Raw genomic sequence first — 16,381 nt, 5'->3', positions numbered from 1 at the left:
GGAATATCCAGTCCCCAGCAATATTTCAGTGTTATCTTGAGCACGTCACGTTGACAATCCCTCATTGTATTAATTACCTGGACGACATAATTGTCGCAGGCCACAGCACGCAGGAACACCTGGCACAACCTTCGAACCCTCTTTCTCAAATTCAGGTCCGTAGGCCTGTGTTGCAACCTGCGTAAGTCGAACTTCTTCCAACCGTCCATTGAGTATGTGGCCTACACCATCTCTCGGCATGGCGTCCAGCCACTAGGAAGTTTGGTCCAAGGTATCGTCGACCTTCCACAGCCCACTTCAGTGAAGGAGTTAGAAGCTTTTTTAGGAAAGATTGCCTATTACCACCAGTTCATTCCCAGGGCTTCCACCATAGCCCGCCCCCTGTACTGCCTTCTGCGCAAGGGTGTTCCTTTTGAGTGGTCGCCTGCATGCAAGTGAGCATTCACCTCATTGAAGGACCTCCTCACGTCAGCGCCTTGTTTGGCTACTTTTGACCCCAATAAGCCATTGGTCCTGGCTACAGATGCTTCGCAGTATGGGGTGGGGGCCGTCCTGGCCCATTGCAACGCAGATGGCTCCGAGCAGCCACTGGCGTTTGCGTCTAAAACTCTTAGTCCCGTGCAGGCCCATTACTCCCAGGTGGAAAAAGAGGCTTTGGCCATTGTCTATGCTGTTAGCAAGTTTCACCCTTTCTTGTATGGCACGAAGTTTCAGTTAATCATTGACCATAAGCCATTAATATCATTATTTGGCCCCGCCTCTCAGATTCCGGACAGGGTGGCCCACAGACCGCAGCGCTGGGCCTTGTTCCTCTCTAAGTACCAATCATTTTTGCCCTACCGGACAGCATGCCAATGCCAACGCTCTTTCCTGTCTTCCGGTGAGCCCGGATCCTCAGTTCGATCGGGAGGAGATTATGTGTTTTCATTTGGATGTGGCATCCCACCAAGTGGTTGATGGCTTCCCGGTCACTAGTTCTAGAGTCGCCAGGGGAACGGCAGCTGACCTGGTTCTCCGGCAAGTAGTTCGCCTCGTTCAGCGTGGGTGGTCGTCCTGTCCTCCAGGACAGGCCTCGGACCCTCTTCGTAATTATTTTGTTCTATGAGACCGCCTCTCAGTCTTCAAAGGAGTTCTCCTTCTGACTACCGATGATACAGCTCCTCGTGTGGTTGTTCCTGCAAGTTTGCGAAGGGAAGTCCTCATGTTATTAATTGAGGGGCACTGGGGTGTTTTCCGTACTAAAACCTTGGCTCGCAGACATGTGTACTGGCCCGGTATTGACAGAGAAATTGAGCACTTGGTGGCCACCTGTTCCCAGTGTGTGAGCCAACAGGCGTCTCCCAGGTCAGCGTTCTCTTCATGACTGCCTGCAACCTAGGCATGGGAACGTGTTCACATAGATTTTGTGGGCCCGTTTTTCAATGGATTTTGGCTCATTGTCATTTATGCTTATTCCCGGTTCCAATATGTGGTTCACTGCTCTTCAACCACTTCAGAAGTTGCAATCCAGGCACTCACAAAAATCTTTTCTGTGGAAGGTCTGCCAGTCACCCTGGTATCGGGCAATGGACATCAGTTTATTTCGCAGACCTTCCAGGATTTTTGTAGGTGCTTTGGTATTCAGCACGTTTGCTCTCCCCACTTTCATCCACAATCGAATGGGGAAGCCGAGCACATGGTGCGCACATTTAAGACACAGATGAAAAATTATGTGCACGAATTTCCTGCGGAGGAGGCATTGACTTTTTTCCCCAACGGCATACCGGACCACACAGATGCGAGAATGCAGCCCCACAGAGCTCCTTCACGGGCGCCTACCTAGGACTCTGCTGCACCTCCTCCGGCCTGGTCCTCACCAGTCTTCGCAAACTGGGGTACCCGGCTTTCCACCAGGTATGTCGGTCTGGGCACGTGGGTTTGGTCGCAATCCACGTTGGATATCGGCGGTGGTCCAGCACCACAATGGCCGCCGACTCTATACCTTGAAGGTGGGGGACCGGGAGGTATGTCGTCACCAAAATCAGCTACGTCCACATTTGGGCACCCACCCTCCGACCCCTCAGGTGCTGGCTTCCCCATTGCCAGCACCTGTGTTGTTTTCTCAGGGGACGCTACCACCCCTCCCAACTGTGACTCCACCACACTGCGATGGTTCTCAGCCTGGGCAGCCTCCAGTAGCTCCAGCACTGACGTCGCCATCGTTAGGGATGCCCCGGCAAGAGCCTGCCCCCTCACAGGCCCGGTTCCTCAGGAGGCTGGTTCACCTGTGGTCGTGCCTTCCCCCTCGTCCCCGCCACTCGGTCTTGCCCCTCCCGAGATGGACCGGGATCCGGAGTTGAACGGCTTGTCACCCGTTCTGTCCCGGGCTCTGATGGTAAGACGATGGAGGCCTCTTCATGTGGGTCACTTCCAACTGTATTCTAAGGTTCTGGCTCGAGGGTTGGCAAATCCCCCCCCCCGACTCCAGCCTTCCAATGGACATGGAGGCCATCATTACTGCACGATGCTCCACCTTCTGATGCAGTGGATCACAATGGCTTCACCCCCAGCCCCATGGAAGGAGGAGGAGTGCAGCAGCCACCAGAAAGATCATGGGAGGCACACGTCAGCACAGCGCGTCACGGACAGTAGTTGACACAAGGAATGTCCCGTCCACCAGAGGGCACGTGAGAATTCGGCCGCACCCTCAGCTGGCGGAACAACAACATCTCAGGCAGCATGGTCCGTGCCCAGTCAGTTCACATTGGGCATGCCTCGCAGATAGTTCCCGGTCTACGCTATGTGAAGTGCAACAAAAAACGTGAACCGTGTTACTACAGCCTGCATATAGCAGTCTAAGATCTGTAATTGGAACATTAGTAATAGTAAAATGTCTGGGAAAAAGAAATGAGATATGCTCTTGGCAGTACAAAAGGAATTCAGTCGCACAGCAGTAGTGATGATTTGGTGGGTCAGATAAAAATAAATGGTGGTGAAATCAGATATGGGTTTAATTATAAGTCAAATTTAGTTGAAAATAATTCAAGTGAAAACACATATTCACATATTGGTGGTGAACCCGAAACAATAAAATAAAAAACCAAAGATCTCACTGTGAATCCTGAAGTAGCCATGAATGATTTCACTGGGAATGTAGAGTTAACTAATAATGAAGACAGTAAAAATGTAGCTTTAATGGCAAACAATGATAATGTAAACCCAGGATGTGTAGTACCTAGTTAGAATGAAGTGACTGATTGGAATGACAATATCAGAGAAAATGACTCTGACATCGACATTACTAACAAGCCAACAGATGAGATATATACATTAAGTTATCATACAGTATCAGCTGACACTTTACCAATTCAGTATGATGATCAGTATATGAGGTATCTACTAAAATTAGTTTCGGAGGAAAAAAAAAAAAACAGATAATGGGTTAAAGAAAGTTAATGTAGGAACAGCACAACTTATTTGATGCACTAGAAGAAAAGGTTATAAATCTTGAAGTGAAAACTGAAGGATAAACTGAAGGATGCTGCAAGAAACTAGATTATGGAACACAAGAATGGGGTAAGAAATTATGAGTTTGTAAGTCAGAAATTAATAAGTAGATTGACCATGAAATCAAGGATTTGCAGGATCAAAATGGAGTAACACAAACAACAATTAATAACATTAGTAATATAAAGCAAGAGCAAAGCAAATCTATCAAAGCACGTAATGAGAAACGTAGAATATACAGTAATAATTTATAAAGTATCAATAATGACCATGAAATACTTAGTCATAATATTTCACATGCAGAATCTTCTTGTAAAGGCAACACAAGTGTGATTCATGTAAAACTGAGAAAAATAGAGCAAAAAGCACTTCCTGAGATGCAATATAAAACAGAAAATGAAGGTAAACAGAAGTCCAAATTTGATGTGAACAAGAAATAAAAAAACATATTGTTTATGTATGTGACATAGAAAATCATGCCAATGTGTATAAATTGCATCATTTCTCTAGTAAGGGAACTATACACCCAGTAGCCTTCATTAGACAGTTAGAGGGCATCTTGCCTGAAAACACAGCAGAACAACAAAAAATCAAACTCGTGGCTAGTAGGTTCGAAGGAGAAGCAAAATCATGGGGAACAGGGGTCAGCAATACATGTAAACCATATAAAGAATTTGTTGAAGCATTATTGAATAAATACTGGTCTTGCAGCACAGAAAACAGAGTGAGAGGTGATGCAGTTGCAGAAAAAAGCTTTCATGGTGAAAAAGTCATTATGCTACAAACAAATAGGAGTAAGGTACTATAAGATCCCCTACTGAAGTTCAATGGCATCAAGATATCAATAAGCACAGACTTGATAGTTACTTTCTGTCAGAGACTGAAAGCAAAAAATGGTCAAAAGCATACTGCATTCGACTATGGGAGATGAAGTTATCAGTTCACTTCTAAGAAGCATCATATGGGGGTAGATTATGTGGTTGTGCTTTTGAAAAAGTTGTGAATGAAGCACCTCATTCCATCATAGGAATACCACCACAAAAAATTTTAGATGAAACATCAATCAATGACATGAAAAAATATTATGACTACTAAACCTCAGGGGGCAATAAGGTTCTTTGTATTGCTAGTTAACTGATGATTACCAGCTGTCTGAGTTAACTGACTGTTTCCCGCTGTTAGTTCTTCCTCTTCTTTCATTCAGAACTGTATCTGTCTCCTTTACCATTCTTCACTATCAAGGTTGAGACGAGAAAAGTTCTTTGCACTGAATGTGACAACAAAGAAACAAGCTATGACTAAAAGTAACAAAGCAGAATAAACATCTGCAGAGCACAGATGAAAAACAGACATTTGACGTAATACATGTGGACTGTCCAGAATATACAAAGTATAGGATTACAGATCCACCAGCAAGAGAATGCAGTGTATAATTACAAAAAGGACACCAGTACCCTATTAGTGCACTTTAGAAAAATTATTATAACATATGTAGTGAAACAATTTTTAAATATTAAGAACAATGATTAACAGACCTTTATGTTTGAAAATATTATAAGAATATTGTATATAACACGTGTGAAATAACATGTAAAAAATAAGCTGATGGCTGCAGAAGAAGATGATGACAAATCACGTAAGTGAATATGACAATGTACAATAGAAGAAATTCTGGTGGCAAAATTAATAGAAATAACTAAATGTTGTCTTGAGAAGATGTAGAGATTGTGTCAAACTAGACATATCATAAATCATTAGTATGGATTGAAATGGCAAAGAAGTTTCCATTGTAATGAAGTATGATACACTGATAGGCTAAGAATAGTCCTGGAAAAGAGGTTTATGGTAAATGGAGAGTTATGGTTATTAGGTGACAGAAAAGTTGGCCAATTATTTGTAGAGAGAGAGAGAGAGAGAGAGAGAGAGAGAGAGAGAGAGAGAGAGAGCGAAAGAGAGAGAGAGAGGAGGTTAATGGAGAGTTACAGATTAAGTAACATAAAATTTTGCTAATTATGTAAATGGAGAGAGAAAGGGGAAGTATGGTTACTAGGTGATGGGAAATTTGGCCAATCATTTATGAAGAGTGAGGGAGGAAAGGCAAAAGCCAATGGCTAAGTCAGCCATTAAGTAGCATTTATGGGCGAAATGGCTTCCACAATCTATTTTATGAAGTACATGGGAATAGATACATTGTCAACAGGAGTCACAACACTGACATGGAAATCTCATACAAAACATGATTGCAGTAAATAAGACTTAAATAGAGGGCCATGTAATATGAAGTATAGGGAGTAATGACATACACTGGTTTTAAATGTGGAATGTTTCCTTCTATTATATTGATATCATTAATTTGAATCCAACAATTACGTTTGTTATTGTCACTGTTGCATTTCGAAATCTGTTCTGTCGTCTTATTTTCCTCTTTCTGTAAAAGTATTGCATTCAAAACATTCCATTGCCGCTCCCGGGATTGGAATGGCTCCTTACCCTCTCCCTCCCCTCTCCTTCCCTCTTTCCTGATGAGGCAACAGTTTGTTGCGAAAGCTTGAATTTTGTGTGTATGTTTGTGTCTGTTTGTGTGTCTATCGACCTGCAGCACTTTCGTTCGGTAAGTCACCTCATCTTTGTTTTTTATATATAATTTAAAGAATATAGCTAGAGATGTGGGGAAGCAGGGTGAGTTATTACTGAGGTGGTCAGTTAGTAACAGAGTGTGCAAGCAAGCACCAAGCTCTTAAGAATGCCAAGGGCAGTGCCGCAGCTGTATGTAAAGTGGCTACAGCTGTGATCAAAACTCTTGTGGCACCATGTAAACAGTGGCACTGTTTACAAACAGCCAAAATCAAAACAAGACACTATATAGCATGTATTTATATTTGAATAGTGTATGGAAGTATGTTTGTTTAAAAATTTGTTTAAAGGAAATTAATTTAAGGCAGTTTGTATCATTACATGGAATTGTACTAGAGCTGTACACTAAGGCTGGAGATGGGAGAATGGACTGACACTTGTTGAACTCAACACCAGTTGGGAAAGTCTGGAGTTTCACAATGCAAGACCACATCATGGACAAAGAATCATCAGTATGGGTTTCTGTCATGGGCTGTTAGCCTATGTTCTGGTAGAAATTGTGAGTGCAATCATATTTCATCTCCACATATTTGTGAAATTTATAGGTGTTGTGTTTGTTTTATTGGTAACCATGTGAAGTGGACACCTTTATCACACATTCAAATACAAATAAGTGCAGAACGGCATTGTATTGACATAATAGTGAGGAAAGAGTGAAGCGTAAACAATGTTTCACTGAATTGAAAAGATGGCAATGCACCGATACTGGTATTAGTTGTGTGGCAGAGAAACATTTTATGACAAATAGTTCGTCAATTTAAAAAAGAGCATTGTGCCAAAACTGAATAACAATGTAAATTCTTCATGAGAAATATTTTTTTTTTTTTTTTGTAATTTAGTGGACACCAGTGCATCAACAGTAGCTTAACAGCAGTATAAATTTTTGCTATTGAAACTTGGCTAGGATAGAGTATGGTATTCTAGCAGAAATGATCGACTGTAAGTTAAGAGGAGACTGCCAACAACATAAAGGTGCAGAATAATGATACTTTGAAAATATTTACTATTAAAAGAATAATATAATTGGTATAGAATTTGCTTACTGAAGACTAAAGATTTTGGGAATAAGGTTATACATAAATTTATTGACAGTAACAATTAGATTTTTCTAATCACAAAATTATTCAGTCTACAATTATATAAAGTAATTAATAAATTCAGACTGAAAAACTAAAAAGCAGCTTCAAGTTTTGAAAAATAATAACAAATTACAAGTATAGTGGAATGGTATGGCTCTTGAAAGATAACTGAAAAATTTATAAAAAACTGAGTAAAAATTTGGTTATATACAAAATTGTTTGTTGTCTGCAAGAACATCTCAATTTTTGGAAATCTCAGAAGGAAGGGGATGTGTAATATTCAGCTACAAGAAGCTTCTTAGAGCAGAAGAGAAGGCAGCAGTGGGAAAACGACATAATGTAGTGTTAGATACCAGTGACAAATGGTTGATTTGGTATGGGTATCACGAGAAAGACCACCTAAATTGTGGTCCTCCTCTATGACTGGCTGCTGCATTCAGAAGTAGCATGCCAAACTGATAAACTTCCGTTATTAATATTAGAAAAACTAAACAGTTATTTGCATTTCATATACAACCATATCTCAATAATAGGCTATCATTCTATTACTTCAAAAGTGTTAATTACCAACAGAATAATAAACAATAGCTAAACAAAAAGGCAAATGAGGAACTTTGGAGATCTTTGGATTATGCCTAATTTGGATGATGGGTTAAGTGGTTTGGCTATAAGCTCAGAGCTGGTTCAGCAGTCTTGGTGGACAGACATGTTGTCTACCTTGGTCGGTATCAGTTAAGGACTTCATTACCTATCTCCAATTATTTGGACATGTAATTGTGAACAGTTTGATAGTAATTACACTACTACTCAGTTCATTTTTTTTATTTTATATGAAAGAATGAAGAATAGAAATTATTTGTAATTCACAAAGTGGACAATAATTGTGCAGTTTCTTGTATTCTGCTAATAAAAAGTGAGTGCCATTCCATTTCAATAAATCAGTTCGATATTTAATTGTTTATACAATAACAGTTCCTCACTAACAGTTTATTACAGCATCAAGATAATGGATACACAACCAATGTACTGTTTTCTGTGCAGTGGTCAACAACCAAAGAAGACTGCAGATTGGCAAACATTCTTCAGAACTTGGGCATTCCACTTATGGTGATGGAAGCAACCAGGCACGTCACATGTACTGCAATCTTAGTACAAATGGGACCAGTGACATGTCATCTGTGGTAACAAAGGGGAGGTATGAAGAAGGGAAATTTTTGAGCAATGGGATTTATCATAAACACGTAAATCCCTCTCACTATCTATATCTCTCTCCCTTTCACTTGCCATAAGAGGGTCCACTGCACAATGGGAAGATATGTACCCAAAATGCAAACACCAAAAGCATCTTATGGAGTGTGGGGTAGACAGTGTCACGTCACACTGATAACACATAATCTGACCATCTCTGGGAGGGTATCAAACTCAAATGCCAGAATAAAGGTGCCAGTATCAATGTAATTGTCGTTGCAGCCTTTCAGCATATGCCAAACAAAATGAACACCCCACTGTTCCAGATTGACCAAGAATTCCTCATCAGTTTGAGAATAAGGTCTGTAAGAAAAATGACTCCCTGAACCATATTCACAGAATGGTGAAGAGTAGTGGACACTGAGATGTTGCCAAGATTGTCACAGGCATGAAGGGCTGCAAAAATCACATCTTACTCAGTGAGTACACTTCACCATCTTGTCTTTGATAGATACAATAAAAATAAGTGCCTAGTGCCTGGTGCAGACCATGTAGCAGGAACCAGGTTTCAACTCAAGCCAGTGCAGCCAGGGAAAGGAAGGTCAGAGCGTTATAAGAAGCAGTATTAAAAGATCCATTACCAACTAAAGAGACAACCATAGTGGAAAACCCAGCCTGAAGCCTAATGCATTTCATACGCAAAGCATCTGCCCTGATAACGCCCACTCCAATCAGAGGCTTCCCCTGTGGGCGTCACCCAGACACAGCAAGGTTCATCAGGCATGGCTGCCATTGCTGGGAGTTCCAATGTTCCAAATTGACAAGCAACCTGTCCTAGTCACACACGGGGAGGTATCATCTCAGGTATCAGAAGCGTGATCCCTGTGTTGTCAGGGAGCTCAACCAAAAGGGTACATAATGACCCCACCACATGGACTGACCACTGTGCTTGCTATCTAGTGTTCAAGGACAATGGCATGGAGGAAAAGATGGAAGAAGTGATAAGGTCACACAACAAAGATGCTAAGTAAGATGTTCTCTACCATTTGGCCCACACTATGGAGACAACATTTAGAAGCACAGGTCAAACCACAAAGGAGGATCAAAAATGCTTAAAAGAAAAGGGAAAATGAAAAAGCAGGAGGAAGAAAATCCAGACGTAATACCAGAAATGAGGAGGGACAGCCAGGCTGAAGCAAGCAATGGCAAAGAGAATGGAAGAGGTGGCAGAGAGGTAAGAGCAAGGGCAGGGAGGGAGGGCATGAGGAAGGGAATGCAGCCTGGGAAGGAAGAAAGGGCCAGAATAGCTTGGGGCATCATGTACAGACTCAAAAGGGAGCCATGATCCCCCTGAGGGGTGAAGACAATGAAGCAAAGATATGTCAACTGCAACAAATGTAGGAAATTCATAATCTCTTACTGACTAATTAATTAAAATTATCTCAGTAAGATATGGCAACATTTATCCAGGTGCCCCATTTGGTTAAAATAGGTTTTTGTGCAAAGCTAATCTGGCAGTATACCTCTAAATGCAGCAACATGGACAGAAGCTTTCAAGAATACTTTCAATCAGAAAAAAAGTCAACATATGACTTAATTAACACAGTCAACATTATCAAACCAATGTATTTTGTGTGTCCATTTACCTAGTTTGTATCAGTGCATTCACACCATCAAAATTTAGACTGCCATTTCAACTACACAACATATTGAATGGGACAAACATGTATACAGACACCTACCAAGCTGAACTGCAGCACTTGAACTCACTATCAAGTTTACAGACATAATAAAAATGCATAATTACTCATGTTCCGCATATTTCATATGAAAAACCTCAATAAAAAAAAGATATCATGCATGTAATATATACAATAAGGTCACACAGATGGTATAATATGCATTATAAATATCTCAATTTGTGCAGTCTTTAAAATATGCATTTAACCCCCCCCCCCCCCCCCAGCCAAAAAAAAAAAAAAAAAAAAAAAAAAAAAAAAAGTCCACAACATGCAAATATTCATGCAACATTCATTTGCATGGAAATCTCCACTCTAGTTATTATGTATCTACCCCAAAAGTCATTAATGCTTGCAGACTGGTGATAATTTGAAATAAAATTATCTAAATAACAAGGGAATATCAACAATGTAGAAAAGACAGACTGCTACTCACTGTAAAGAAGATTCATCAAGTTGCAGACAGGCACAATTAAAAGAAACTTACATCCAGCCATTGGCCACAGCCTTCATCAGATAAAAGAAAAAGAAACAACACACACACACACACACACACACACACACACACACACACACACACACACACACACAAGCAAGCACACCTCACTCACACACAACCGCCAACTCCAGCACCTCCAGCAATCATGTGTGCATGAGGTATGCTTGCTTGTGTGTGTCTTTCTTTTGCTGATGAAGGCTGTGAACAAAAGCTATATGTGAGCATCTTTTAATTGTGCCCATCTGCAACTTGACATGAATTCTTTACGGTAAGTAGCAATTTGCCTTTTCCTACATTGTTGATATTCCTACCTGGAGTTTTCATTGATTAAATAATAAGGGACTTTCAGATGTGAACTTTGCAGTTAAAGACTCAACTAATGCTGGCTCCCAAACTTCACATTCATTTCTTCCTAACAGCCCCTTATGAAAAAAGTCAAATGATCCCGCTAAGAAGTATAAGTAACATCTGACTGGATTTGAGAAAAATGTTTGCTGGAGGCTATACAAACCAGAGTTCACAGCATTATCCGGTCAATATTTACAGAAATCACGTAAGTGAAAAACTTATTGCAACCATGACTACAACAAAGGTGTAGCGAATGTATACCTGATTCATCGTGGTCCATGGGCCACCAGCTGGGTTTAAAATATTTCTTCTGTTTAGATGATTTAGCATATAGCTCACCTGTTAGAAAATGCAACATTGGTCAGTGTAACTATGCAACTACCAACACATTCATTTACTTTTGTAAACAACAGAAATGGAGAGAATGAAGTACCATAGCCATGTGAATGGCAGAAATGAACACTACCTGGTGAAATTTACATAAATAAGGATTATGAACCCGAAATCATCAAAATAATAATAATAACAATAATAATAATAATAATAATAATAACAATCAACAACAACAATACCAAACCCGACAACAACAGCTGTATTCTGTGAAGTACTACGAAGTGCATTACCACAATTAAAAATATGCATCAGTGTAGCTAACATTGTTTGTCCCTTTCCTGAAGATAACATAGTGCGCAGGTTAAGGTTCTCATAGGTGCTTTGTTACGTAAATTTAAGTATTAACTGTGTTTTTCTTACCTGTCACTTCCTTTTCCGTGTGTTTTTGCTTTTAGGAAGCTTTAATTTTCGAGTACTAGTAATAGTGTTCCATAGATTTTGTGTTCATTTTGAATACAGTCCAGAGACAGGTAGTGCTTATTTTCATTGTTTTCAACAAGAAGTGTCTAGTGACCACAGTTTAGTCAGCTATCAGCCACCTTTAGTGAATTAGCAGTCTAGTTAAAAGTTGATTAACTCTCTACAGTAAATTGTTGATTTCTTAGGATGGATAGGATGTGTGACTGCTGTGTACGGGCGCAGGAGGAGCTGGCCACTGTTTGCGAACAGCTGAACATGCTGATGGCCGTGGCCAGCTGTCTTTAGGCTGCTGCCTCGGAGTGTAGCAGCAGTGGGGAGTCTGGTGCGTCGCATGGTACACCCCAGGTGTTACATGCTTCACCATGGTCCCTGCTGTCGAGCCATCTTCGCCAGTACCGGGCACGGTTGGGCCACCCTCTCCCCAAGGGGAGTGGCGGGTTCAGCAGTGTTCGTGACTCACGAGGCGGAGGGTCAATGTGGAGGCTAGCCGTGTGGCATCGTCTGCTCAGCCTGTGAGTGGACATGTGGCCACCCCTTCAGCAAGGTCCGAACAGGCACAAGGGGGGAGGGGTTTATTAGTGATTGGGAGCTCCAATGTTATGCGGGTGATGGAGCCCCTTAGGGAAACAGTGGAAAGGTTGGGGAAGAAGGCCAGTGTTCACTCTGTCTGCTTGCTGGGGGGGGGGGGGGGGGGGGATCGGGTGCAGAAATGTAGGGTCCACCTGAATAGGCCAGGTGTGCACTACACGCAGGAAATGGCTACAAGGGCAGCGGAGTATGTGTGGAGTGCACATGTGGGTTTTTTAGGTTAGAGAATTCTCTCCCTAGACCCGACAAGACGCCTCCTCAGACGTGACAAGGTAGTAGCAGGCAAAACGCAACAGGGAGTAACAATATTAATGTGGTAATAGTAAACTGCAGGAGCTTCTATAGAAAGGTCCCAGAACTGCTCTCAATGCCCACATAATACTAGGGACGGAAAGTTGGCTGAAACCAGACGTAAACAGTAATGAAATTCTAAAGTCAGATTGGAATGTATACTGCAGAGACAGGCTGGACAGTGAAGGGGGAGGCGTGTTTATAGAGATAAAAAGTGCAATAGTATTGAAGTAAATTGATGGATATCCGAAATGTGAAATAATTTGGGTGAAGGTCACGGTTAAAACAGGTTCAAACATGGTAATTGGATGTCTCTATAGGCTCCCTGGCTCAGCAGCTGTTGTGGCAGAGCACCTGAAGGAAAATTTGGATAATATTTCGAGTAGATTTCCTCACCATGTTATAGTTCTGGGTGGAGATTTTAATTTACCAGATATAGACTGGGAGACTCAAACATTTATAATGGTGGCAGGGCCAAAGAATCCAGTGAAATTTTTTTAAGTGCATTATCTGAAAACTACCTTGAGCAGTTAAACAGAGAACCGACTCGTGGTGATTACCTATTAGACCTTCTGGTGGCAAACAGACCCGAACTATTTGAAACAGTTAACGTAGAACAGGGAATTAGCAATCATAAAGTGGTTACTGCAAGAATGATTTCAGCCATAAATGGAAATATTAAAAAAGGTAGGAAGATTTTTCTGTTTAGCAAAAGTGATAAAAAGCAGATTTCAGAGTACTTGACGGCTCAACATTAAAGTTTTGTCTCAAGTACAGATAGTGTTGAGGATCACTGGACAAAGTTCAAAACCATCGTACAATATGCATTAGATGAGTATGTGCCAAGCAAGATCATAAGAGATGGAAAAGAGCCACCGTGGTACAACAACTGAGTTAGAAAACTGCTATGGAAGCAAAGGGAACTTCACAGCAAACATAAACATAGCCAAAGCTTTGCAGACAAATAAAAATTACACGAAGCTAAATGTAGTGTGAGGAGGGCTATGTGAGAAGCTTTCAATGAATTTGAAAGTAAAGTTCTATGTACTGACTTGGCAGAAAATCCTAAAACATTTTGGTCTTATGTCAAAGCGGTAGGTGGATCAAAACAAAATGTCCAGACACTCTGTGACCAAAATGGTACTGAAACAGAGGATGACAGACTAAAGGCCGAAATACTAAATGTCTTTTTCCAAAGCTGTTTCACAGAAGAAGACTGCACTGTAGTTCCTTCTCTACATTGTCGCACAGATGACAAAATGGTAGATATCGAAATAGATGACAGAGGGATAGAAAAACAATGAAAAACGCTCAAAAGGGGAAAGGCCACTAGACCTGATGGGATACCAGTTCGATTTTACACAGAGTACGTGAAGGAACTTGCCCCCCTTCTTGCAACGGTGTACCGTAGGTCTCTAGAAGAGCGTAACGTTCCAAAGGATTGGAAAAGGGCACAGGTCATCCCCGTTTTCAAGAAGGGACATTGAACAGGGTGCAGAACTATAGACCTGTATCTCTAACATCGATAAGTTGTAGAATTTTGGAACAAGTATTATGTTCGAGTATAATGACTTTTCTGGAGACTAGAAATCTACTCTGTAGGAATCAGCATGGGTTTCGAAAAAGACGATCGTGTGAAACCCAGCTCGCGCTATTCATCCACAAGACTCAGAAGGCCATAGACACGGGTTCCCAGGTAGATGCCGTCTTTCTTGACTTCCGCAATGCATTTCATACAGTTCCCCACATTCGTTTAATGAACAAAGTAAGAGCATACGGACTATCAGACTAATTGTGTGATTGAATTGAAGAGTTCCTAGATAACAGAATGTAGCACGTAATTCTCAATGGAGAGAAGTCTTCCGAAGTAAGAGTGATTTCAGGTGTGCCGCAGGGGAGTGCCGTAGGACCGTTGCTATTCACAATATATATAAATGACCTTGTGGATAACATTGGAAGTTCACTGAGGCTTTTTGCGTATGATGCTGTAGTATATCGAGAGGTTGTGACAATGGAAAATTGTACTGAAATGCAGGAGGATCTGCAGCGAATTGACGCATGGTGCAGGGAATGGCAATTCAATCTCAATGTAGACAAGTGTAATGTGCTGCAAATACATAGAAAGAAAGATCCTTTATCATTTAGGTACAATATAGCAGGACAGCAACTGGAAGCAGTTAATTCTTTAAATTATCTGGGAATAGGCATTAGGAGTGATTTAAAATGGAATGACCATATAAAATTAATCATCAGTAAAGCAGATGCCAGACTGAGATTCATTGGAAAAATCCTAAGGAAATGCAATCTGAAAACAAAGGAAGTAGGCTACAGTACACTTGTTCGCCCACTGCTTGAATACATCTCACCGGTGTGGGATCCGTACCACATAGGGTTGATAGAAGAGATAGAGAAGATCCAACGGAGAGCAGCTTGCTTCATTACAGGATCATTTAGTAATCACGAAAGCATTACAGAGATGATAGATAAACTCCAGTGAAGACTCTGCAAGAGAGATGCTCAGTATCTCTGTACGGGCTTTTGTTGAAGTTTCGAGAACATACCTTCACCGAGGAGTCAAGCAGTATATTGCTCTCTCATACGTATATCTCACGAAAAGACCATGAGGATAAAATCAGAGAGATTAGAGCCCACACAGAGGCATACCGACAATCTTTCTTTCCACGAACAATACGAGACTGGAATAGAAGGGAGAATCGATAGAGGTACTCAAAGTACTCTCTGCCACACATCATCAGGTGGCTTGTGGAGGATGGATGTGGATGTGATTGTAGATGTAGAGAAACCTTTTTTCTGTTTCTGTTTCTATCTTTATGTGTCAGAATACATATGACAGCTATCACAATTCTCTATCTTCTTTATGTATCTATCAGAAACTCAGTACTTCAAATATTTAGTGAGTTAATAACTTTTCTCACTAAATTAATCATAATGTTATAACTAGTGCCCTGATTTTCATGTACTATCAAATCATAAAACATGTACGCATTCATACAGTACCATACCATTAAACGTGCACAGTAAGACAGAAAACAAGTAAAAGTATGTGGTATTCAGTTCTATATTGACTTCTACTTTCTTCTAAAACAGTACACAATAACCAGTTTATCCCACTTTTCTTCAATTAGGCTCACGTGTTTACCAGACAGAAGATTTTTGTACACAGAAAATGACCTTTCTGTATCACAAGAAATGACAGGTGCATACTTATGTGAAGAAATTTTGGACGATGTCAGATCAAGTTAATAGTCTTTTACACTTTTGTTAAAAAATATTTTTTGTCAACTTCATAAATTGAAAATCAGGATTTGATGTGAGAACTTTGTTTATCTCTAAAGCTCTAACACCTCCTGCTACACAGGATGATTGCAAAGATTCTTCAACCTCTTCAATAACTGACAGGGATTGTACATGTGGCTTGCAACTTTCTTTTAGCTAAAGGAAAATGCATAAAATTTGATTTTACACTGCTGCCCATTAAAATTGCTACACGATGAAGATGACGTGCTACAGAAGCGAAATTTAACCGACAGGAAGAAGATGCTGTGATATGGAAATGATTAGCGTTTCAAAGCATTCACACAAGGTTGGCACCGGTGCTGACATCTACAACATGATGACATGAGGAAAGTTTCCAACCGATTTCTCATAGGCAAACAGCAGTTGACCGGCATTGCCTGGTGAAACGTTGTTGTGAT

The 16,381-nt window shown here is 40.9% G+C and overlaps 1 protein-coding gene across 1 annotated transcript in view; it reads right to left on the bottom strand.

Annotated features, from left to right (window-relative positions):
* The window catches only part of LOC126469698 (uncharacterized), an 894,140-nt gene that overhangs the window by 589,504 nt on the left and 288,255 nt on the right, over nt 1-16,381 (bottom strand). The window contains exon 9 of the mRNA XM_050096872.1: nt 11,235-11,312. Coding sequence (XP_049952829.1) covers nt 11,235-11,312 — 78 coding nt within the window. The remainder of the gene's footprint in view (nt 1-11,234; nt 11,313-16,381) is intronic.

Source organism: Schistocerca serialis, chromosome 3 (genome assembly GCF_023864345.2).
Source record: "Schistocerca serialis cubense isolate TAMUIC-IGC-003099 chromosome 3, iqSchSeri2.2, whole genome shotgun sequence".
Taxonomy (NCBI): domain Eukaryota; kingdom Metazoa; phylum Arthropoda; class Insecta; order Orthoptera; family Acrididae; genus Schistocerca; species Schistocerca serialis.
The sequence above is the reverse complement of the archived record's forward strand: the minus strand, read 5'-3'. Positions and strand labels throughout refer to the sequence as shown.